This window comes from Gopherus evgoodei, chromosome 9 (genome assembly GCF_007399415.2).
Source record: "Gopherus evgoodei ecotype Sinaloan lineage chromosome 9, rGopEvg1_v1.p, whole genome shotgun sequence".
Lineage (NCBI taxonomy): Eukaryota > Metazoa > Chordata > Testudines > Testudinidae > Gopherus > Gopherus evgoodei.
Window position 1 is genome coordinate 86,646,861 of NC_044330.1, and position 25,367 is coordinate 86,672,227.

At 45.4% G+C, this 25,367-nt stretch overlaps 1 protein-coding gene and 1 long non-coding RNA gene across 4 annotated transcripts in view; both read left to right on the plus strand.

Moving 5' to 3' along the window:
- The window catches only part of MTMR8 (myotubularin related protein 8), a 164,475-nt gene that overhangs the window by 76,511 nt on the left and 62,597 nt on the right, over positions 1 to 25,367 (plus strand). Inside the window, exons 2-3 of one of the 3 annotated variants that reach the window (XM_030576358.1) lie at positions 12,470 to 16,004; positions 20,948 to 23,208. In XM_030576358.1, the coding sequence (XP_030432218.1) occupies positions 12,564 to 16,004; positions 20,948 to 20,953 (3,447 nt within the window). In that variant the 5' untranslated portion in view covers positions 12,470 to 12,563 and the 3' untranslated portion in view covers positions 20,954 to 23,208. Of the gene's footprint in view, positions 1 to 12,469; positions 16,005 to 20,947; positions 23,209 to 25,367 lie in introns of those variants that run through there. The other 2 variants (XM_030576363.1, XM_030576357.1) reach the window with 2 other exon arrangements.
- LOC115657966 lies at positions 4,997 to 8,968 on the plus strand. The gene is made up of 3 exons (XR_004002100.1): positions 4,997 to 5,624; positions 7,470 to 7,672; positions 8,370 to 8,968. It is a non-coding gene; the product is annotated as an uncharacterized LOC115657966 (long non-coding RNA).

A 25,367-nucleotide genomic window follows, 5' to 3' on the forward strand; every position in this document is an offset into this window, starting at 1 on the left:
ACGGCTACCCTCTCTGATACTTTTTACGATGTTGACATTTCTGTGTATCCTCATTAGGCTTCAGAGTAATCCATTCCAAATGGGAACAGTTCGTGGCTCTTCAGACTACCATTGCAGGCTGTTGCAGACCCAAGCAGATGTCACTGCATCAGATTACATCGGGGCTAGAAACACTTCTTTAAAAATGAGAACTGGAGCAACAGTTGTGTCTGTTTGTGGCTGCATAGTCATATTACTAAAAATAATACATTAAAATTCACGGCCATGAAAAACGCATCACGGACCATGAAATCTGGTCTCCCCCTGTGAAATCTGGTCTTTTGTGTGCTGTTATCTTACACTATACGGACCTCACAGGGGAGACCAGCGTTTCTCAAATTGGTGGTCCTGACCCAAAAGGGAGTTGCAGGAGGGTCAAAAGTTTATTTTGGGGGGGGGGTCACAGTATTGCTCCCCTTACTTCCTGCACTGTCTTCTGAGCTGGCTGGCCGGAGAGTAGCGGTTGCTGGTCTGGCACCCTGCTCTGAAGGGAGCACCCCGCCAGCAGCAGTGCAGAAGTAGGGTGGCAGCTGCTGACTGAGGGCCCAGCTCTGCAGGCAGCATTGAAGAAGTAAGGGTGGCAATACCATCCCAGGCCATCCTCACTTCTGTGCTGCTGCTGGCAGTGGCTCTGGCATCAGAGCTGGGCTCCTGGCCAGCCCATACTGCTCTGAAGGCAGTGCTGCTGCCCAGCAGCAGTGCAGAAGTAAGGGTAGCAGTGCTGCAACCCCCTTTCCCCCCAATAGCCTTGTGACAACGCCCCCCCCCCAAAAAAACATCCTTTTTGAGTCGAGACCTAAGTTCCCTCTAAGCTGCACAGTAGGCTCTCCAGTGCCATGCACTTAGCTGTCTTTCCCCCCTACTAGCGTGCTGCTCCTGCCCTCTGCCTTGGAGCTGCTCCCAGGAGAATACTGCTTGCTGTGCTGGGGAGGAGGAAGGTGCTGATGTCTGGGTGTGTCTCCTCCAGCCCCTATATCCCATCTCCATAGGGTGGGGGGTGGGCAGCGGAGGAGACCACAACAGGGCTTAGGACCTACAATGGCTCAGGATGGAGGGAGCTTGCTGGCAGCTGCTGCTGTGTGTAACACGTGCGGATCTGTTTAAAAGGGCAGAGTACTTAAAGTGGTGGCAGAGTACTTAAAGGGGCAATACGTGTCTCTCTCACTCACATGCAGTGTCTCTCTGTCACAGACATACACACTGTTTCACACTTGCTTCCCAACGCATACAACAATAATGCTTCTTTCAAAGTGTGTTATTTTAGTTTTTTAGACTGGTCTATGCATTTCATAATTTTATTTCTCTCTTAAATTTAAATTTAATTCTTTGAGTAGTGAGTTCTAAAATGCCTAACCTGCCCTGGCTGGAGCAATTATCCTTATGGTAACTTAAAAAAAAAAATCTAGGTTTTTGGTTTCTACTGGTGGTGCACAGCTGCACATTACCTCGATATGGTACACATAACAAATTCATTCCGCACGTGGATGGAAAAAAATAGAGGGAACATTGACTCGGGACCCCTGCTATTACAACACCATGAAATTTCAGATTTAAATAGCTGAAATTGTGAAATTTATGATTTTAAAAATCCTATGACCATGAAATTGGTTAAAATGGACCGCGAATTTGGTAGGGCCCTACATATTATGCATAGGGACTGGAGAGATCTATTTTAGCAGCATAAGGCCTCGTCTACACATAGCCCCTTAACCAAAATAAATAGTTAAACTGTGAGAGTGTGTGTGGATTTTATTTTTAAACAAATAGTTATACAAATAGAACCTCTAGTGTGGATGCAATAATATTGGTATAACTGTGCTTATTCTGGTACAGTTTTTCTCTGTACAGTAGGTGAGTTGTACTTCTTTAATTATACAGTATGTGTATATATAGTTAAAGTGGTGTAGACAAGGCTGTAGTAGAATTACCATTGTGCTATCTGGTGCTGTTATATTTGCTACATTCCAGATATTGTTGGTTCCTATTCGTGGCTATAAATATTGTCTCAACTATTTATTTACCTTTGCTAAGCTGCCTGCAAAGAGAAACTACTGCTGTGTGAAACTACATCTTGAGTGAAACAATGCCTCTTATGATAACAGATAATCTGATAACACATTGCTTGCAATCTCTCTTGGAAGTTTTGCATGAGTTCTCTGCTGCTAACTGCCTAACATTGTGGGTTTTATTTTCTCAGTGTTCCCACTAAGGAAACACCCAGCTCCTCGCCAAAGGAATAGAAAAAAATAGGAATTTTATTCTTGCATTCAAGTAAACCCAATGTTGCCCAGGATGCCCAGAACAATAAGTGCCTGAAAGAGCTGAGTTCTGTTTTAAATATTTGACTTGAACCTTAGGGTAGTTCCTAGTCTTTGTAAAGCTTTAAAGCCACATGAAAGCTTGCATTTAAAAATAGTGGCAAAGTAGGAGATATGTCACTGAGTGTTTGTTTTATTTTTTTTATCCTAATTATATAGATTTTTGTTTTAAACAAACAAACTGCCTGAGCACTAGCAGTAGCTGTGTTTCTGGCTCCCAGATCTGTACTCTCAGGATCTCCTGTATTCAATTCCTGACTCTGCTACCAAATCCCTCCCTCTGTGGCTTCTGCAAGTCTCTCTTAATTCACCACCTCCCCTTTGTAATGTGGGAGAGGTGTACTCTGCTGGCTGGCAGCTGTGAGAATTAATTGGTCATGGTATGATTGTGAATCCTAGCTTATCGTAAACTCCCACTGGTTTCAGTGCGAGTCCCAAGTACAGTGGGAATGCAGGATCTGGCCCTAACAACTTAAAGCTCTGTATACTGTCTACTGCAGAGAATGACTCTGCATTTAGTCTCCGGTTTAACTTGTTTGCAGAGAAATAGCACAGGGTAAAACAAATTGTGGCAGCCTGGAGTAAATACCATGTGCCTCCACTGATTAGTTTTCTTTAATTGACTGAAAACAATCTCTGATGCAACACAATGAAAGATAGCAGCCAGTTATACTATAAGAGGTGTCGGTCCACGTGAAGTAGAGGGACTCAACAAGGTGATTACACGTGGCTATTAATGGAATAAATGTCCCTGAATCCAGAGGTGATATTTTCCCAAGTCTGTAGAATTGCAGAATGGGGGAGGTTTTTGTTAGCTTTTAAACACCATGGCTAACAGAGTCAATGATGGATTTTCCTTAAACTTTTTTTGTCAAAACGTTTAGGGGCCGCATGATCCTCTGCAAATGCTTTGGGCAAAAGTCATTCGCATTTTGCCACTACTTAGATGAAGGTGTGTAACTGTGTAGAAAGATCCACTGACTAGCAGATTCTCTGCTGAGTTAGGAGTGTCTGTATAATATCTTTCTCTTCTTGCCAGCATGATCAGAAAAATTTGTCTCACAGCCAAATCAAGGCCAAGCTGCATGCAATGTGAACACTGTTTTCCCCCTGCCTATATAGATAAAGAAGGAAAGTTGCTATAGCACTAGAAAGTTGTCAGTTGTTGCAGGTACGTGATTCTCTAACACAAGTCTTGGAATACATCTCCACTCTGCGGCATCATGTCTGTTTTTAGTTTTTAAGCACTGTGGGTTAGGGCCTGTCTCTGACTGTAGACTTGCTCACTGGGGCTGTGATCTTGTTTGGAGATTCTGGGTGTGTCTGTACAGGAAAAAAAAACTTGGATAATTAGTACCCACCATTTACTGCAGACAGGACTTGGATTTTCTCCCATTGTGATATGTAAACCTGCCTTGTATAATGATGTAGACTAGGAGCTATTTTTTTTTTAAAACCATCTTGTATACTGTTGCCATCAGTTCAGCTTCCCCAGTAGTAGCAATGTGTATTGCTACTGTAGACAGTGCTGCAGATAGCTGCTGATGTCCTAACGACTGGGTGTATAATTGTATACTGGCAGAGCATGACGACATGTTTAAAATGCTGGTGGCTGACTGAGTTTATCCTACTGAGAGCAAAGGGTGGCTAGGGCTCTGGGCCTTGGACATGGGGAGACCTTGGGCAAATCCCTTAGCCTTGCTGTGCCTCAGTTCCCCATGTGTAAATGGGGATAATAATGCTCCCTACCTCAAGGGGTGTTCTGAGGTTCCATACATTAAAGACCTGTGAAGTGCTTTGAGATCTACTGAGGAAAAGCACTATGTTAGTAATAGGTGGTGGTGGTTATTCTAGGACAAACAAAATCTAGCCCCCTCATCCCCCCCTCGAAGAAAAAAAAAAGCCTAATGTAGCTGAGATGCAGTCTCATCCCACCATGGCTTCTAACCTTGTTCGTTTTCTTAAGGATACTTTTTGCCCCTGGCAACTATATTTCTGTTTAGTCCTGTAGTTTCAGAGTGGGTATACATTGTTAGCAGTGCTGCTTTTGAGCCAGGGTGAACTTTAAATAATTTTTTTCCAGTTTATTTTTTTTTATTTTTGTACTACATTTTTGCAGTGGAAGTGCTTTTTCATATTCCCCCCGACCCCCCCCCCCCACACACACTGTTGTTCCATTACTATGCTGTTTGCAACAACAGGCATCTCCCTGCTGTGGGACCAGCATTTGTGCTAACAGTATTACCGACCCCAGTGATGCATCTTAAGGAGCGGGCGAAAAAAAAGTGTGTTCTTCAGTCGAGTTAGCCTCCACGTGGAAGAAATTCCTAGTGAAGATGGAGCTTGTGTTTAACTCAGCCTGCTCTAGAGGAGGCTTGGATTTACCTCGGCCTGCTAATCTGTGGAAAACTACAAACTGCCTTGTCTTCACTAGGAGGATTTTACTTTGTTTTAGTTAACCTGAGTTAACTAAACGCAAGTCGGAAACACATCTTTTTAGGCCCAAGTGGTCAAAAAACAAGAGACAGAACCAAAAGTAATAATGGGATTGGCTTAATAATGAGATTCTTCTTCTCTTTATAAAAAAAAAAAAAAAGGGGAGGTGTCTGTGCTTTTTATTTGCCTTTTGAGCCTTAAGGGGTCTTTCAGGTCATCTTTCAAGTTTTTTTTTCACAGCCATGAGGTCTATGATCTCTCTCTTTAAGTGAAAGCTGAGATTCACACACACTGGCAGATTCCAGGGACTGGGGCTTTACGAAAAACACAAAGGCCATGTTGACAGGACAAAATTATATCGACCTAATTTATGTCGGCATACAGCCGCCATAGTTATTAAATCACTTGTGTGTGCTCACACTTGGCTCCTTGTGTCAGTGGCGTGTGTCCTCACCAGCAGCGCTTGTATCAATTGTATTGTCTGTGGGGATTTTGGGATGGCTCCTGAAGGCCAGGAACCCTTGACATAAGCAAAGTAGTGTCTGCACTGACACTGCTCCGACCTAATCACATCATCTGTGACTCTACGCTGCTTGGGGAGTGGGTGTTACTAAATCAGCATAGAGAGGCACTGACTTTGATAGGAGCCAAATTTAAGTGAAGACAGTTCCACAGCTAGGTTGACACAAGACAGTTTATGTCAATCTCACCCTTTAGTATAGATCATTATCAAAAATGGTTTAGGTGGACACTTTTTTTTTTTTTTAGTAGCAATGGGCTGCCAAGGCATTCAAGCATCCATATCCAGATTAGGTTTACAACCTATGTAAGGTGAGTTGGTGTTTGGATTGAGTTTAGATGGTGTATAGTCTTGTAAATGGCTTTCATGAGATTTCAACTGCATCCCCACCTGATGTGGAAAATAGGTCCCTTCACGCTTTGGAATTGACCTGGCATCACAATTGTAGAGGTGGCTTCGCTAACTGAAAATCAGATGGGTTGGGATTTGAGATCCAGTTTTGACCCATCTCTAACTGTTACGGAGAGCAGAAACTGAGCAGGGCCCTTTCCTATAGAAGTTATACAGTGCAAGGCAGAGCCCTGTTGCCTTGATCATTTGCCACCTTTAGAGCAGAGCCTTCAAACTAGGCATTGGTTGTGCTTTATATATGTTTTTCTCCCCCAGACCGCGAGAGAGAGAATTTCTTGTAGACTGCTTATGTCCAGGGCCGCCCAGAGTGGGGGGCAAGAGGGGCAATTTGCCCCGGGGCAAGAGGGGCAATTTGCCCCAGGCCCTGGGCTCCTCAAGGGCCCCCACGAGTTTTTCAGGGCCCCTGGAGCGGGGTCCTTCACTTGCCCCAGGGGGCCCGGAAAACTCTTGCGGGGCCGGGCCCTGGAGCTTCTTCCGCTCCCGGTCTTTGCCGGCGGGGGGGGTCCTTCCGCTCCAGGGCGGAAGGACCCCCCACCAGTGAATTACCGCCGAAGCAGGACCTGCCGCTGAAGTGCAACCCGGTCTTCGGCGGTAATTCGGCGGCGGGGAGCCCTTCCGTTCCGGGACCCACTGCCGAAGTGTGCCGAAGACCTGCGGCAGGGGCTCCCCGCCGCCAAACAGGGCCAACTCTAGACATTTCACCATGCAGGGCGCGCCCTGCCACTTGCCGGTCCCGTGGCTCCGGTAGACCTCGCAGGACCAGCGGACCCTCTGCAGGCACGCCTGCAGGAGGTCCACCAGAGCCGCCTGCCGCTGACAGCCCCAGGCCCCCGGAATCCTCTGGGCGGCCCTGCTCATGTCCCATGTTTGCCTTAGCTAGGAACAAAACTTCCTGTAGTGTCTATCTCCTGCTGGAGTTAGCAGAACTGCTAAAGTAATTGCAAAGCAACCACCTCAGCGTGATGGGGATTTGGGAGTGTGCGTGGGAGGAAGCAGCTTGTTCTGACAAGGTGCAACCTTTGGAAAGTCTTATTGAGACCTTGTCTACATTGGCAAGTTTCTACACAGTAAATCAGCTTTCTGCTTTGCAACTCCCGAGGTGTGTACACTGCCAGTTAGTGCGCAAAAACTGCACGGTTGCAGTGCTGTAAAAAAAACCACCCTGACAAGTGGTGTAGAGCTTTCTGCGCGAGGGCTACAGCGCTGCGGTGCCAGTGTAGATACCCTGGTTGATTACTGCACTGTGATTGGCCTCCAAGAGGTGTCCCACAATGCCTGTTCTTGCCTCTCTGGTCATTGGTTTGAACTCTGTAGCCCTGCCCTCAGGTGACCAACCGTGAGCCCCCCTTCCGCCCCCCACAAAGTCCTTGGGAATTTTGAAAGTCCCCTTCCTGTTTGCTCGGTGATTCGTGCACTGGTCTCAGCGCATCTTTCCAGGTGACCATGCCTGCTTCACGCACCAGGAAACCCCCCCACATGGAGCAATGCCAAACTGCTGAACCTCATCAGCATTTGGGGAGAGGAGGCTGTCCAGTATCAGCTGCTCTCCAGCTGTAGGAGTTATGATACTTACGGACAGATTTCATGATGCTTGAGAGAGAGGGGCCATGATCAGGACACACTGCAGTGCAGTATCAAAGTGAAGGAGCTGTGGAACGCCTTCCACAAGGCATGGGAGGCAAACTGCTGCTCCGGTGCTGTGCCCACGAGCTGCTGGTTTTACAAAGAGCTGTATGCCATACTAGGTGGCGACCTCACCTCCACTGCAAAGGCCAAGAGTGGATCGAGCAAGGAGGAGGAAATACTGGATGAAGAGTGGGAGGGAGACCCCGAGGCAGAGGACAACTCGGAGGTCAGAGCAGCCACGCGCCCTTCTCTACCCTGGAGGAGGCTAGCCAGTCACAGCTGTCGGATCTTGGCGAAGTGCAAACAGAAGAGGAGGCCCATGGTAAGTGGCTTTGATTTTGAGAATTGCTTAAGCGAGGTGTTGGGAGCAGAAGGGTTGCACAAAACAGACTTGTGTCTGTCGTCTGCGTGTACCACCACATGCCTAGTCTGAGCAGTGGAACAGGCTGTTGATTGACTCCCTCACTTCACGGGAATCTGTCTCGATGATCTCCATGAAACTCTCATGGAGATACTGGGCAATCTGCTGCTGCAGGTTCTTTGGCAGAGCTGCTTTGTTTCTTGCCCCATTAAGGGTAACTTTCCTGTGCCACTGTACCATCACGGGAGGGAGGGATCATTGCTGCACACCGGCAAGCTGCATAAGGGCCAAGCCGGAACCCGCAGTCTTCGAGAAGACCCTCCCTTGATTCCCTGCTCACCCTCAGCTGCGGGATATCTTCCATAATGATCACAGCCTGTGAAAAATGTGGGGACAGGAATGATTATAAGCCCCCGCCTCACACAGTGCTGGGTCTCCCCAAAAGCCATGTGCCCAGTGTACAGTACAGTCCTGGGACTCTGATTTTCCCCTGCCCCTGTGGTTACATTTTGGGGGTCTTGTGGCTCCTGTGTGCTTTCCTGGAGTCAATCAGTCAGTGACCAGGTATGTGACTAGTGGCTGTGTTTTAAATCACTGAATTTGTGGTCTGTGTGTTGCAAATACTGCTTCTGTAAAATGTTGCATATTGGCTTCACAGATATGGCCTGGGGAGCCCAGCCTCCCTCTTTGTTATTGCTGGCTGAACAGCTGCGCACAACTAGAAAGCGGCCACGAAGAACTAAAGAGGACTTTCTGTGTGAAGTCACGATGCTTTCCGTGGCCAAAAAAAAAGAATTGAAGGAGTGCCAGGACAGTGAGAAGAGGGGCCGAAAGGAGAACGCAGCACGCCAGAATGAAGCCACGGAGCAGCTCTTAAACGTTATGGAGTGCCAAGCAGACAGGCTCCAGACTCTACTAGCACTGCAAACCGAGCAGTTCCGCACATGCCCTCCCCTGCAGCTGCTGTCGCAGAACTCTTTCCCCTGCACCTCCCAGACACTGCCAGCACACTTATCAGCCTCCTGGTTTCAGTCTGTACCCTCTGCATTCCACTCCTGCCCCATCACAGTCCAGCCCTGCACACTCCCAGTATCCACTGCACTCAACACCTGTCCCTCTGCAGTTTAGCCCTGCTGAAGTACAGTACCTACTGCACTGTACTCCAGAGGACAAAGTTGCACATGATACCTGGACATACACAAATCTTTAACCGTCCCGGGACCCCACCTCCTCCTGGGACCCTCCCTTCCCCCCATTCCCCACAGTGCTGATATGTTCTTTATTTTTGTTTCTCTCCTCTGGTGGTTGTTTTTTTAATAAAAGAATTGTTTTGGTTTGAAAGCAATCTTTATTCCATTAATTGAAAGCAAACAGAATCATAGTGGATTGTCTGCACCAATCACAATCACCTCCTAGCATTACAAGCACTGCACTCCCAAGTACAGCAACATACATTAGTGGCTTTCAGCTTCAAATTGCTGCCTCAAGGCATCTTTGATCCTTATGGCTCCACACTGCACCCCTCTAATAGCCCTGGTCTTTGGCTGTTCAAATTCAGCCTCCAGGTGCTGAGCCTCAGCGGTCCAGCCCTGAGTGAAGCTTTCAAACCCTTCCCTTCACAAATATTATGGCGCGTACAGCATGTGGCTATAAGCATAGGAATATTGTCATTGGCTAGGTCCAGCCTCCCCTATAGGCAGCGCCAGCGGGCCTTTAAACAGCCAAAAGCACATTCAACTTATTCTGCACTTGCTCAGCCTGTTGTTGAACCACTCTTCGCTGCTGTTAAGGTGCCCTGTGTACGGCTTCATAAGGGGTAGGCAAGATGTCCAAGGATCACAATGGGCATTTCAACTTCCCCTACAGTGATCTTCTGGTCCTGGAAGAAAGTCCCCGCTTGCAGCTTCCTGAATAGGCCAGTGTTCCGAAAGATGAGTGCGTCATGCACCTTTCTGGACCAGCCTGTGTCAATGTTTGTGAAATGTCCATGGTGATCCACAAGTGCCTGGAGAACCATTGAGAAATACCCCTTCTGATTGATGTGCTAGGTGGTCTGATGCCAGAATTGAAATGTTCGTGCCATCTGTTGCCCCTCCGCAGTTAGGAAAGCTCATTTGTACAAAGCCATCGACAAAGTCATGCATGTTGCCCAGAGTCATGGTCTTTTGGAGCAGGATGCAATTAATGGCCCTGTACGCTTCCGTCAACATGAGTCCAACCATCGACTTTCCCACACCAAACTGGTTAGTGACTGATTGGTAGCAGTCTGGAGTAGCCAGCTTCCACAGTGCAATCGCCACATGCTTCTCCAGCGACAGGGCAGCTCTCATTCTTGTGTCCTTGCACCACAGGACTGGGGCAAGCTCACCACATAGTCCCATGAATGTGACTTTCCTCATTCGAAAGTTCTGCAGCCACACTGCTCATCATCCCAGATGTGACGATGTGATCCCACCACTCAGTGCTTGTTTCCCAAGCCCAAAAGCAGAGTGCCACTGTGATCAGCACCTCTGTGAATACCACAAGAAATCTTGTGTCGTAGCTACTATGCGTGGCGAGATCAATGTCGCACTCCTCTTGCCTTTGTGGTTTAAGGAATAATGCCGCTGCCATTCATGACATGTTTAGTGAGAATAAGCGGCATATTGGTCAACAGTGTGGGATCCATTCCTGCAGACTGAAGAGGCAGAGCGTGCAGTACACAAACCTTTGAAAGATGGTGCCAAATGCAGATGGAAGGGGATTGCTGGGATGCAAAGCAATGCATCATGGAACATTGGGACAGGACCCAGGTGCCATGCGACCCCCTCCGCCTTCCCACAACAATTAGTGGCGGAAGAGATTCTCTGTGGGATAGCTGCCCAGAGTGCACTGCAAGTGAACACACTTTTGCACGGGCAGCTGACTGTGTGAACACACAACAGCGGTTTCCCTTCAGTGCTCTCTGACTCTGCCAGTGTAGGCATACCCTAAGTTTCATTCCTCCCTTCTCCTTCCTGCTTTGGGTAAATGCACACACCCTAGCATGGGTAGAGTTAACAGGAAGGATGGCCAAAGCATAATATCGTGCATCCCAATAACCGTTGTTTAATCAGATTTACTAATGACTTAACGTACGTTTGCCAAGCAACCAGGGATCTCCTACAGTGGAGCTTGGGGTGGGTATACTGTGTATGTCACAAGCGAATTCTTCTATAGCAGGGACCTCTACGTCCATTATACACACCAGTGAAATTAGTGAGGCAGGTCAGTATTTCCACCGCCCCCCTCTCCTGCTTCTCAGAGGAAGTGAAACTGAAGAACAGAGTGATTGACTTCTCTGAGATCACACAGCAAATCAACAGCAGAGCTAGAAATAGCTCCTAATTCCCAGTCTCAAGCTCGAATACTGTACTAAACTCACAGGTTGGACTGTGCAGAGCCACGTATGGTGTGGCAAAGTGCCCTCCTTCGCTTTCATTCTTTGTGCATGCTTAGGTACCATACGTGCTGTCTCTGCAGCGCAACAGTCTGTCAGGGGGATGGGAGGATGAATTCAGTTTTCAAATCGCTACCTGCGTATCACACTGTTTTGTAACATTCTAGTAACCATCACTTTAATATAATTACAACCTGCCCCATCTGCTTCTTAGCCATTAATTTTAGTGAGCAGGGTGAACGCTAAGGCTTTTATTAATAATGGAAGCCAATACAAATGCTGCTTGCTTGTTCCTCCAGTGACTGCTAGATCCCCAAGAGATTCAAGTAAAATCCTTCACCATTAGGATTTGCCCTCAAGTCATGGGAGTTAGGAGGCCCATGATCTAGATGATTTCTTTTCTGCCCCCTCCTCCCAATACAGGATCTTTGTTTAAACTCGGGGTGGAGAGAAGCTTTACTGGCCTAAGACCAGAAAAATCTACACTGCAGGCATAAAAGACCAGCAGTGCACAACAATTTTCACTGGATTTATTCTCTCTTCTCTTCCCCCCTCCCCCCGCACCCAATCCCTGTCCCAACGCCAAAAAGAAATAATAATTTTATTTTGTTCCCATTAAGTCAACATGAGATTAAAGCCTCTATCTGTGGTGTTTCTGAGATAATCTGATCAGGGAGCTATGTACTGAACTGGTTTTGAATGTAATTCTAGCTTTCCTGAAAGATATTTAAAGACAAGTGAAATCTAGTGCAAATACAAATCACTCTCTTTATTCAGAGAAACACTGTCATTTTAGTGCTTGCTCTTTGAATTGGTTTTATTTAAGTGTTACACTCAAAATGTCGATAGGGAATATTTTGGAGAATTGTTTTGGAGAATCAGAGAGGCGCTGAAATCGGGGGCTAACTAATACTGGAAAGTTGATGGTGACTAAAGTCAGTGCAGAGAGTTTGGTGGGTCTTAGCCCAATATTCTGTGGAGATGTGGCCACAACACACTTGCCCTCAGACAACCACAGTGAGGCAGAGAAAGCAAATCTATCTCTCCGTATGGGAAGTGTTTATATTGAGGAAGTGGTACTTCTGCCTTGAGGATAAAATGGAGGCTTAACAAACTAGCAGTCTGGCAACCAGCATTAAGTTCAAACCCCAGTCATTAGTGAGAGGAGAGACGATAAAAAGAACTAACCTATAGAGTGCGTTGTAGAGGTTTCGCTAGCTAGTGTTCCAACTGTGGTCATGAATGTTTCCAAACTCTTTGCCTTGTTTTACCCACTCAAGTGATTCCAAGCCAAGCATTAATGGTTTCTCATGTCTCTCTTCTTTCTTTTGTCCCTTTAGATCAATCATGATGTTTTGGTCCACAAGCCCTGACGAAGACTCTGCTACCAAAATCTTTATTTCCAGCTAAATATACCTGGCTGTAACAGCTGCCATGGAAACGTGCTGTACAGAGGAGGCCGTTGGAACCAGCTCTTCATCTGTCATCTGCAGGCAAGTTGAGGGAGGAGACCGGAAGCAGGAGGAGAGCAGAGCAGGTGACCGGCTGCCTGAATGGAGCGATGTTTCTGTCGTGGCTGTGGAGCAGGCACCCCCTGGCAAGCTGAAGAAAACTTCCTTCAAGCTCTTTGGGGGGAAGAGGAGCATATGCACCCTGCCAAGCTTCTTTGGAGGAAAAAATAAAGGCCAAGGGAAGGGAGCCTCCAAAAAGGGTCTCAGTAAAAGTAAGACGCACGATGGGATCAGTGACGTTACGTATGAGGATGGGACAGGGAGGTTGCGGTTGGAGAACCCCTTGAATGGAGGGATGGACTCGCATCCTCGCCCACTGCCAAGCTCTCAGAGCGCTCACTTGGCAACAGATGCCAGCGTCAAATTTGAGTTTGGCAGGCAGGAGAGCTCTCACCTGGGGAGTGCCGAGGGCTTTGAGAAAAAGCCCAATGGAGACAAATCGTTGTCCTTCCCTAGACCCAAGAAAGGGCTGAAGGGGCTTTTCAACAGCATCCGGCGCCACAGAAAGAACAAAACCGCTGAATCTGAGAAAGCGGAGTGGGCTGCTGATTGTGGGGATGGAGAGCAAGCCAAGAAAACTCGAGGGGCGGGGGCTGAAACCCAACGAGCCTCTGAGGAGGAGAGTCCAAGAGGCACCCCTCTCCCCGGACCATGCACAGGGAACTTGGATGGTAACTGCTCACTGAGCACAACAACCAACCTTGGAGAAAACGCTGACTGGCTCATGGCTGCTCAAAGTAGCTCGGAAGGAGATGCAGCAATGGTGCCTGTGGGCAAAGACGATATTCTGGATGTGAAATTGGATGCAGAGACTATTGTCTGTGCCAGCTCACCCTACGGTGGCCTCCCAGACGCACACCATCCTGACTACCCAGACAACGACCCTCCTTCAGTATACTCCGGAGACCAGCTCAGCTTGATCTTTGAAGATGTTACTTCCCTTAAAAGTTTTGATTCCCTCACTGGGTGTGGAGACATAATTGCTGAGCCAGAAATCGACAGTATTGCTGAGAGCACGATCTCTGTGGAGCGCAGTAGAGACGCTGCCAAGAGAAGCTCATGCCTTGTCACTTACCAGGGAGGAGGGGAGGAGATGGCCACGCCGGAGGAGATAGAGGAGTACCTCCAGCAGCTGTGGGAGGGCACCACCGAGGTGGACAGCTGCTATGAAACCAAACTTCCTCAGCCCATAAACAGTCCCAAGCTGCAGGGAGTGAATAGCAAGCTGGAGACTTGCGGCTTACATGAGGAGGCGGCCCATCTGTACGCTGGAGGTGTGATGGATGATGTAGAGCTCTTAACACCGCCCAGTGACCAGCAAGAATCTGCCCCCAATAGTGATGAGGGTTATTATGACTCTACCACACCAGGGCCAGAGGATGAACTCGGGGAAATCAAGAAGGACCGTCTCCCAAGAGACAGTTACAGCGGTGATGCACTTTATGAGTTTTATGAGCCCGATGACACCCTGATGAGCCCCTCTCTCGGGGACGAACCCTTATTTGAGAGCAAAGCATCTCACCCAGAGATCTTCAGCCGCTTCTTAGACTTTGCTGTCCCTGCCGAGAAGAACCTTATTCAGATGATGGGGCAGAGCAGCGGAGTGATGGAGACTGAGGAAGAGAGGCTGGCTGCTATTCAGAAACAGCTGCTGTATTGGGAGCTTCAGAGGGAACCAGCTGCAAAACGTCTGGATGTCCCCAGCAAAGAGAAATGTCCCAGAGATAAGCAATACATTGAATGTAATACTAGAGCACCCAAATTAATTGGCAAAAATCAGAGTTGCCTTGGTAGCGAGCAGGTTGCTTCTCCAGTTTTGAGCAAAAGTGTAGATGCTGGGATTTCAGTGTCGAGACTGGAAAATCCTGAGTGGAGGGACTTTCAAGGGACGCTGTGTCCAGAAAAGTATTACAATGACCAAAAAGCCCAAGGAAATTGCCTTATTCAGCTCATGAAAAACAACTCTGTGTTTGATTCTGATTTGGATCATGCAGTGTTTGGGGGACTAAGTAGCTTAGTCCCAGCCAAAACTGTGACCGTGACCTATCCCAGCTACAGAACACATGACCCTGACAGCTGCTTTCAAAATGAACACCACAGCAGAGTGGAAAACTGCCTCAGGGAACCCCAGACAGAAAGTGAATGTGAACCCGAGCATGCTGTTAACTTCACTCAGGCACTGGTTGAGTTCACTAGCAGCGGCACTCTCTTCTCCAGCCTCTCTGAAAGCCTTGGTAGCTCTGATTCAGGTTCTTCCTTCACTCAGAACCTTTCTGTCCTTCCAACCATGGTCACTTTTGACATAGTGGATGTGGAGCAGGAAGGTGAGGGAGAATGTGAGCAGCATCTGGAGATGAATGCCGACGAGGACATTGCTGCATCCTTTGAGGCCTTTGACAGCTATGTGCAAAAGGAGTCCTTTGCCGAATGTGATGAACGAATGTTCCTGGGGTATCCCCAAGACTCTTTCCAGAGCTGTAACTGGGGTGTTGGCAGCCTTCCCCATCATTTGCACTTGCACGGCTTGAGCCCCTCCATGCCAGCACCACTCTCCATCAACAGAAGGAGCAGGTCGCTTGACACGGAGAGCTTGGAGTTGGAGCTTGCAGATATGCCTCTCTCCAAGAATTGCCTTAAGCCTTGTCAGCTCTGGTCTAAATGGGACAGTGGCAAAAAGGACTCTGTCCCCAGGCTGAGCAGAAGCAAGGATAGCATTCAGCTGTCTTCTTCCGAAGGAGGAGAAGCTGATGGGGTCCTTACCTGGCCTGTGTTGCAGCATGTAGAGTACAAAGCCGAGCTTTCCTCAGGGGGAGAGAAACCGTGGAGCTGTACTCCGACTGCAAGGGCTGCTGTTGTCAAAGGCAACTGGGATACATTTGAGCAATCAGAAGTGAATTCCCCTTATGTGTCCCTTGGATGGAGCAATGCCAGGGAGGCTCCGGACAGGTTGCCCCAGGATACTGGGGCCAGTAATCTAATGCTTCAGGTGCCTAGACACATGGTCAGACCATCCAATTTACCTCTGCAGACTGATACAAGACAGTCCCAAGAGGTGTCTGGCTCCTACAGGTATCCTAGAGAAAATATGGCCAAAAAGCTGGCTCGCGTGCTACCTTTGGGAGAAAAAGGGGCTGACTTACCTCAGAGCTTCGCTTTCACACAGTCCCCTAACAAAAGAGCAAAGTGCAAACTTGTTGGCATCACACAAGGAACGCTCCAGTTTCACGATGGCACTGAGACCTTAAAACCCTCCGCTTGCTTTGCTGAGCATTATGGAAGCTCCAGTACAGACCTGCTGAAAGGGGGACCCGTACATGGGAACACGCTGCCCGTTAGCTGTCAAAGCACTACAGTGAATGTAACGGTAGCCAAATAGCTAATACTGGAGGGGTGAGGGAGGGCATCCAAGGGTTAACTTTCAGGGAGGGGAGGGGTGGGGTGGTGGAAGGGGGAAAGTGTACTTCAATGAGTGGTTTTCATTTAGAATTGGTCCAACAAAGATGAACTCTTCTCCCTTGCAGTTGGGTGCAGTATGTAGTCACTCACAATGCTGCTGGTGTTCTGCACTGCTGTGGGTGCTCTGTTGTGGTTTTGTGTAGGCCACCTCCTAGTTTCGTAGACTAATGCTTGAGGCACCAGTTTTTGTCAGTGTGAACCACCACTCTGTTGACTATAATAAACTCTGCAGAGTGAGTATCAATACATAGTGCAGTTGCTGTAGGAATAAAATCTCCTGGAAATAGACTCCCAGTTCAGGCTAGTTTTCTGCAGCTCTAGTTAAAGGAACACCATCAACTGCCCAAAATCACACCTCTAAATGTTTTTAACACGAAATGAATGGCTGTAACTGTAGCATGGTTGGGATGATAAGTAATATCTTCCCAGCGTGTTTGCTTTGTGCATTTGGCAACACTTGATACGCACTCAGATTTATAGTTTCACGTGTGTGGTCCTTTCCTCCCATTTATGTTGCTCTTTCACACAGTGACATGGGAAAAAACAAGAAAAAGTGATGTAAAACTACAGATTGGCAGGGGACTGGAGACAGGTGCAGTACCTGGAACTACTTAACAACTAGAGCAATATTCAAAACGAATTAAAGGTTTTTGTTACAATTTACTTCCTGTGAAGCTTTTTTGACACATTTTGGAATGTTTTCCGCACTCTCTCTCATCACCTCAGATCCCTTCCCAGTGGAAAAGAGAGAGAAAGTATGGCATCTGCATATAGTGTTTTCTCCCCGCCAAAGCAAACATCATTCAAAAAGAGAAAAATTTCAAGCCAAACAGAGAACTTTCCTATAGATTTTCATTTTGGTCAAAAAGATGTTTTCTGTTGTGGGGAGGGAGTTTTTCAACCAGCTTTATTTTTAATTCACTTTATTTAAACAACACCCTCCTCACCCCCTCCAATAAAAAAGCAACCTACATGTTGATGGTGTCCCTTTAAGAATAAAATGTCAACTGTCCCCTTATTTCTTTGGCATGATCAAACTTCATGATATATAATCACCTGAAATATTTTTCTTATGTGTTTTGCCCCATCTCCCTAAGACATTATTAATATCCTTAATATAAGCTAACTTGGATCACGCCTGTAGCTGTTAAGTTGCAGATGTTGATACTTTTCTTCAAAAGGAAGTTTTGTGTTTTGGAATTTTATTTTCTTTGCATAAATTCATACGAGGAAAGTATTCTGTTAATTGGAATACGGGATGTAACGCAGCCTAAATTAGGCTTCACAATTTCTCTTTCTCCCATCTGGAGGAAACGACAAAGCTGGACGTAGTGCCACCCTTTTGCTCCCATGCCTTGCAGGGAAGATGGAGGAAGTAGCAAGCTGTGGAGATGCACTTCGCTCTTGAGAGAGGGCTAATTGCATTGACAAAGCTCTTGAAAGCACCTGTTTCGGGCTATTGGAGCAGAACACGTCTTCACTCAAGGAAACTTCTTTGTCCTTGTCAGTCTTAAATACATGATTTCAGTCTCTTATATAGATCTCTCTTCCTCCTATCTGCGTATTGCTGAGTCTCTCCATGCCTCAGTCAAGGTTTATGTTCTTGGACTTAATCTGGTTTCTGGTGGACTACAGTGCACTAAAAAAATTGCCCTTTCCTGTTTTTTTGGTTTTTGTTTTTATTTGTGATGCAGAGAGACTTTCTCAATGGTTTAAAAATAAAATTGCCAAATTTTAAACTAGAAATATCAGGTCCTCCTCTTTTTTTGCCAAAAGAAGGCAGAAATCTGTGGAAGATATGACTAGTGATGTCCCACATGTATCTTTCTATCACATACTCTCTCCAGCTAATATTGATTCTGAAATGTGCATAAATTCCAGTCACATCAGATAACCAGGCTACAACTCTCTTATCTCATAACCCAATTACAAATATGTTTCCAATTTGTAGTGTAGACTGGAGCCTAATGGTTTTGTATACCCAGGCTGAAAGTCCCATCTATGATACACATTTGGAGTCATGTTCCTAAATGGATTAGCAAACATCTGAATTGTAACCAGGTTTCTCCACTGTCACTGTATTTGCAGTGTTTCCTCCAGCAAAGAAAGAGAAGCGGGGCTCTGATGCTTCGGAGGAAAAGAGAATATAAGATTTTCCACCTTCCTCTGCAGCATGGGGCATGGGTCACTTGCTGGAGGATTCTCTGCAGCTTGAGGTCTTCAAACTACAATTTGAGGACTTCAATAACTCAGACATAGGCTAAGGGCTTGCTACAGGAGTGGATGTGTGAGATTCTGTGGCCTGCATTGTGCAGGAGGTCAGACTAGATGATCATAATGGTCCCTTCTGACCTTAAAGTCTATGAATCTATGCTGTCTTTATACATTCATATAGAATAGCGAAGGTCAAAACCAGGCTCGCTTTATGTTTGGCAGTTCACTTAAAAAAAAAAATAGAACTCAGGACCAAGAACACCCGTTTCTGTGTTGTACCTGGATTAACTCTCCATTCCTCAGTATTATTGCATTGGTAACACTCTGCGAATGTTACCATGTAGGCCTGTTGTGCTACTTTCTTCTCCCTTGCAATCATGCAGCCCTCTTGAGGGATGTAGGATTGCATGGGACAAATTCTACTCTGAGTTACAGTGAAACCTGCCATCAGTAATTGAGAGTTTATTCATCATTGCAGTGAATTTATGTTCCTGATGTATCAAAGTCTGACTTTATCCTATGAAAAGCCTAATTGCTAATGGACAAAGGGAGCCCCCTTGGCTTCAAACTCACTGGCAGAGTCTCCTTTCCTGATTCAGGAATAAATCCCTATTTAGCACGTGCTCAAGTCCCTTTGACTTCAATGGGGCATAAGTATATGTTTAAGTACTGTCCTAAATGAAGGCCTAGGTGCACTAATCATCAGAATCGCCACTAGGACTTGCCAGATCTGGCTGAGTCCAGATCCCAACTTCATAACTCAGATCTATTTCTACCTACTGCCATTCAGGAATATTGCTAGCATGATCCAAGACATTACTCCACAGACAAGTATTTGTAACATTCACTCTTTCTCTTGCTCTGAGCAAGTCTCTAACACTCCGTTTTTGTTTTTGTTTTGAGTATGTCACCAAAGACCTCTTATGGGTGTGGATTTTTGTTTTGTGGTTTTTGTTTTTAAATGGTGCGGCCTTTGCCAAAGTTTTGGTGAAGCATAAATGTGACAGTGCTAAAAAGAATGTTCACTTATGAATGCATGTCTCTAATAATAAGCATTTTGGTTGTAGGTACGTAATGGGAAGACCTATTGTAAACTGTTCCTATAAACTAATGTGAAGGCAATACAGCTAGGACTTGGTAATCTGACTTTATACCAAAGGTTTCTCCCCCATTTTTTCATAGATTCTTAACTTGATTTGAACTCCCAACAGGGAAAATTGATAAAATTATATATTTCTAAAACATTTTAGTTCCAATTTGCTGGGTTATTGGAGTATTTTGCCCTGTTAAGAAATAAGAATTTTCAATATTCTAATTAAACTTTTAAAGTACAACTGGGAAGGGGACATAACACTATGAGGTTTAATCTACAATGCTCCTAAAATTCCTGTCTATGAAGCGGTAAATAGGACCAGTCTTCCATGGTGATCAAACTTCTGGTAGAAATAATCTTTTAAAAAATTGCACTATAAATTTTTAATTTAAAAAACCTGATGCGTTGAAATGACAAAATAACTTAAGTGCTTATTAATCAAAAGTTTCAGAAGCACACTTCAAGTTCCAACTTATTTTGAGCTTTGTGGTAGGGAAAGGAATTAAATTGACAATGGAATTGCAAGTTCTCTTACTTCAGCAGAGATTTTGGGGAACCCACTACAAATTCTCCAGTTACGTGTCGCTAATTTCATTCAGCTCCAGAGCATATGCTATGGGTAAGCTTACTGGTGTTTCTCCTGTCCTGTTATTTTAAGGTTGAAACAGCTGGTGTTTCTATTACAAACCTTATTTCTCTCCTCCCTGCCCAATGGCCCCCCAAAAATAGATCTTGACACAAATAGGGCAGATTAAGGATGGAGAGTTATCCTTAACTTCTAATTTCCTAGTTTGTCAGTTGATTACTAAGCATGCATAGTAGCTGCTTTCTAAAAAAGTTAAACACCTGTTTCATTTAAAAAAAACCAAAACACACCCAAAACTAATGAATTGACCAAATGAATGATACACCCTGTGCTGCTTTTTGTACGGTGGGGCACTCTGACACCACAAAAAGCTTTTCCTGGTTGTGGGGGTTTTGGGGAGGTGTGGGGTTTGACTCTTTCACCCTGCTTGACTTACAGCATTTATAATTAAAATTGCAATTAAGGCCCGTGGCCAAAATCTTCCAGTCTGGGTTCTTCCTGTTGGGCACCTAACTAAGGATGGTCTGACTTCTCAGTTAGTGCTCATCATGTTACAGGATCAAGCAATCATCTCTTTATCTGGTGGAAGTTAGGCATCCATACTGGAAAATTTTAGCCTGGTTGTTTAATAAAAGTGGTGTTTGAGTCAGTAATCAACTGTCCGGAGCAGCCAGTTGTCCTGCTAGGGCATTAAAAACAGAAGGACTTTATTACACGTGGCACTTGCACAAAATGTCTTTCCCTCACATGGTTAACTGGCTATTGCACATGCAGTCTAAACCACTGACATTCAGGTCAGACTACCAAGTAATTCTGTATTGCATTTGGGATTTTTTTATACATATGAGAGAGGTCAGTTTTATCTATTTTTGTATAGTTTTACATTTTATATTCATAGGGGAAATTTTATGGACTCTTCTTTTTCTCGTGCATCATGTTAAAATGGTGTGGCTTACAGTTCTGACGAAGAAAAAGCAATTGCTGCTGCCACCATCTGTGCAATGAAGAAACTCTCTCTCTTCTCTGCTACACACTGAGGGCTAATTCTGAACATCAGAAGCCGGCCCCCATCCTGCCATCCACACGTTCCATGGACACTACTTAGATCTTTTGACGCAGGAATGTCACATTTGTCAAGTGCTGTTTTTAACTTTGTTTTTAATTCCAGTCTGTGGACTGTCTCTGTCTCCTCTCTGGAAGTATCACTGACTGTTTGTTAAAGCTAGAAAACCATGATGGGGTTTTTGTGTGTTTAATTTTTTTGACTTTATCCAGCAGGGTCCATTTTTGATACCTAAATAAGCTCTGGAAGGGAATTCTGCCCTTTTAAGGACTTGCCCATCTGGGAGGGGAGATGCTGGGGCTTTGGCCAGTGAAGCGGTCAGGAAAACCAAGGCAAAGCTCCTGTTCTGTGCCTGACAAGAGTATGGGCTTGGCTGGGGCAGTCCCAGGTTTTGAATGTACATGCTGAAGAGCTGGTGTCCTGGCTCTTAACCGAGTCAGTAGTAGCAGTGCTGCTTGTGCTTTGCAACCTTCTCCCCTCCAGCAGGGAGGCAGAGAGCGGGGGTGTCAAACAGTTAGGTTTCCTCAAAGGGGAAGAGGCTGTCACTGTTGGGGCAGGCAGTGAAGAAGGCAACTGCATCCCCCTGGCCCTGTTCCTCCTGCTGGGCTGAGCAATGGGTGCTGCCCCCCACCAATTCCAACCCTCAGAAGGAGTGCAAGGAGCTTTACCTGTTCCCAGCATGCTACAGAGCAGCTCCTCCACTAGGACTACAGCCAAAATGGGACTAGTCAGCTGCCTCACCCTAGCTCCTGCCTCTTCCTAACTCTCCTGCCTCCTCAGCCCCACCAGCAGGTTCGTTCCTCAGCCGTCACCAGAACCCTGGCTGCTGCTCAGCATTGTCCAGGGAAATCTGGCAACTATGACACTAATTTTAAGGGCCCTATTGTTCACCTAGTGGCTGATCATGGTTTAAAGGAACATCGCAAGTCAGCAAAGGCCTGAAATTTCATTGTGAATGTGCTTGGGGATTTTTTTTTTTTAAACCTTCAATTCAAAGTTTGATTTTCTCTTGATTTCAAGTAGGTTCCAACCCCTCCTGCCCGTTCCCCCTCACCTTGCAGGATTTGCAACCCAAGCACAGTGGCATGGAGTATGAGGCCCAGAAAGTGAAATGGGCTAGGAGCAGGAAGTGAAGTGACAAACTTATGTTCATTGCTGAGCAAAAAGCAAATGAAATGGTGGAAAGCTGAATTATTAAAGCTGAACGTAGAGTTTTGTTTTAAATTTGAAAGTGATGGCAATGCAGGTGGAGAGACTTCACTGTGCATGGAGTTTGTGTGTCTTTAATTAAATGACTCTTAACCTTACAGTGTTCCTATACATTATTGTGTGCGTGGTTTTTGTTTTGTTTCTTTTATGGGTTTTTGCGTCTGTTACTGAAATGCAAATTGGGTGGAAGGCTGTGCTGCTTATATTCCTGGGACATTTTGACCCACACTTCCTTTTAACATTCCCTTCCCTTCCCCCCCCCCCGCCCCCTTTAATTCTGAAGGTATTCAGTCTTATGCAGTTATTTGTAGTGTCTGCTGAGCTGTATTTAGGCTGTGCAGCTCATTTTTTCCTGCAGATCTGTATTATTCTAGAAGTTAGAAAGGGAAAAGACCTGTTCAGTTATCCACCCCATCTCCCTGCCACTATTAGATAGTTCATGGAAATGCATTTTCTCTACAGTCCTTGTCCTTAGACATTCCATTGAGATGGAAAACTGCTTGTTCCTCCTTCTCCACCACTCCTATTTTGTCACCTCTATTGGCGAACGAAAACAAATGAATGAGATTATGCTTGGGCAAAAAGGGTAATTGAGGGATAGAGAGAAGGCACACGTCCCTTGTAAAGAAACTAACCTCCCAAACTTCCATCAGTTCTGCTTAAGGCACTATAGGATCTCCCCTTCGTGCATGTGGCAGAAGTAAGACCTGTTTCTACAAATAACTTTAGTACTTTGCAGACTGGAAACCTTATGTGTTCTGCACAGCTTGAGCCAAGCGAAGGCAGCCAGTTCTCCCCTGCCCCTTTCTTGATAGCCAATTGTTTCATGTTTTCTTTTTTTGTCCTTGACATGACTAGTTATTAAACTTTTTAATGTATTTACTGTGTTTTAAAATGAATGTTTCTTTCACTGAATTCTAATGAATAAACTTCAGGTTTTTAGAGAACACCCTTTTTCATTGGTGTGTATGGTTTGTTTTTTATTGCTCAATCAGAGCTCTGTGTTTCTCTGGTATTACAATTGAAGGGGAGAAGGCTTTTGAAAGTAAAGTGAAAAGTGATTAGGAAGAATGTTTTAATTAATAATAATAATAATAATAATAAATAATAATAAAAAAGCCTGAGCCCAACTTGCTCTGGTTACTTTCAAACACTTCAGTGTACCCAGCTAGTTTTTCTTGGCTGATTAGAAGGTACAGCATAGGGAAGAAATGTGTTGAAAGAATCACTTTAATTTGTATCAAAAAGGACCCTGAGACCCATGAGTTGTGTATTGGTTAAAATATTTGCTGCCTAATATCCTTATTTCAGAATGAGAATACCCTATAGCAGTATAATTACACTGCTGGTAGATTTCCCTGTGTAGACAAGTCCTATAGCTGCATGTCTGTTGTTCCCCCTCTCCCAGGCTGTGGCCAAAACACTGCAAAGTCTAGAGTCCCCCCTCACCTTCCTTCCACACACAGGAGTGTGCTATTCAATGTGTCTAAAATTCTACTGTATTGATGGAAGCTGCAGCTTACCAGAGCTAGTGTTCAATAGGTGTAGACACAAGGACTATTTCATCAAATCCTGAACTTTGTGGGGGTGTGTGTGTGTTTGTGTGATGGAGGTTAGGCAGCAAGGGGTGCCATTCAATTTCTGCTGCTAATGATGTTTGCCTTCCAGTGTTCAAGGGCTGTCTAAAGGAACAGCATCTGTTCTGGATTGCTGTGCTCCTGCTTCATGCTGCTCTGTCTGGTCACTGGTTACTGCCTGGTACTGGTCACTTTATCATGATGTGTGTTTCGAAGGTGAAGCTTTGAAGACTCACTAGCAAGGTAAGATTTGCTAAAACACCCTGAGCCTGCAAATGGTAACGTAAGGCACGTGGCAACAGTGAAATAGGCCTTTGGGGATGTGAATCAGCTTGATTTCGTTCAGGGGCCATCTTACTATTAGCTGGACAATAGCTTACTTTACAGTAAGTAAAGCATATTAAAAGACTAACTCAGAGGTTGAGCCTTGTACTTCAAGAGCTAAGCAAGGAACAGGTGGAGAAAAATAAAACTTGTGGAGTATGGATGTTAGCAGTGGTAGGGTGTGTGGGACAGGTGCTTTGGCTGACACTCTGCAGCTATCTTTCAGAAGGACCACAAAAAGAATGCCCAGGGGATATTCACTGCTTGTCCTGGACAGACTTTTACTTGAAAAAGGAATTTGTTTAGCTCAAATGGTAGAGGCCTGTGCTTTTGATGCAGAAAGTCTGGTGTTTGATCCTCACTGACAGTCTCGAATTGGAAGTAGTTATACAGAGCTGTAGTTGCATGACTGGGCCCAGCAATATGAGGGTACAAGAGTGCCCCCAAAATCACAGATGGAAATCTCATGTGGGATCCTGCCTGTAACTCAAGATACTGTTTTGGAAGCTGCTTGTGTAACACAGGGATTTGTAAAGTCTGCCAATCATTTTAAAATGCACCAAACCAATTAAAAGAATAATCCCCATCTCACGGGAGAGGGATTGAATTTGTGGAGACATAATTATCTGTAATGTATGACAAGCTGATACATTTAGTGTCTCCAGAGCAGTTGTCGAGATGGTTTTCCAAGCCAGGTACCCTGAGAAGCCCCATCATTTGAGTCCATTCACTGGAAATTCAAGACTATTGATTATGCTAAGGAGAAGTCTCAACCTTTATTGTAGATCAGAATGGTCACTACACTGTGTGCATGCTTTTAATCTCTGCTATTAATAATGCTTCTCTTTCTCTCTCCAGAAGCTCCTTAGAGAAACAATGTCCATTTCTGTAGCACTGAAAATTATGCTTTTTTTTTTTTTTTTTTTTTTAAAAACACTTCTTGAACAGTTGAAGATTGGGGTGTCCTATATCTTTTCTCTCTTTGGCTTTCCACTGAACGGAATTATTCACTTGTCAATTTGCACCAGATGTAAACAAAATTGGCAAGGGACCTTTAAGACAATCCCAGGGCCCCTGCTGCAATAGTGTTTGCCTCTTTATCTATCAATCACATACTGGTTGGAGCAGCTTGCTCCTTAGAGAATTTGAGTGTCAGGCCCAGATATGATCCTTATTTATTTAAGATGCAAACAAGATTTATCATG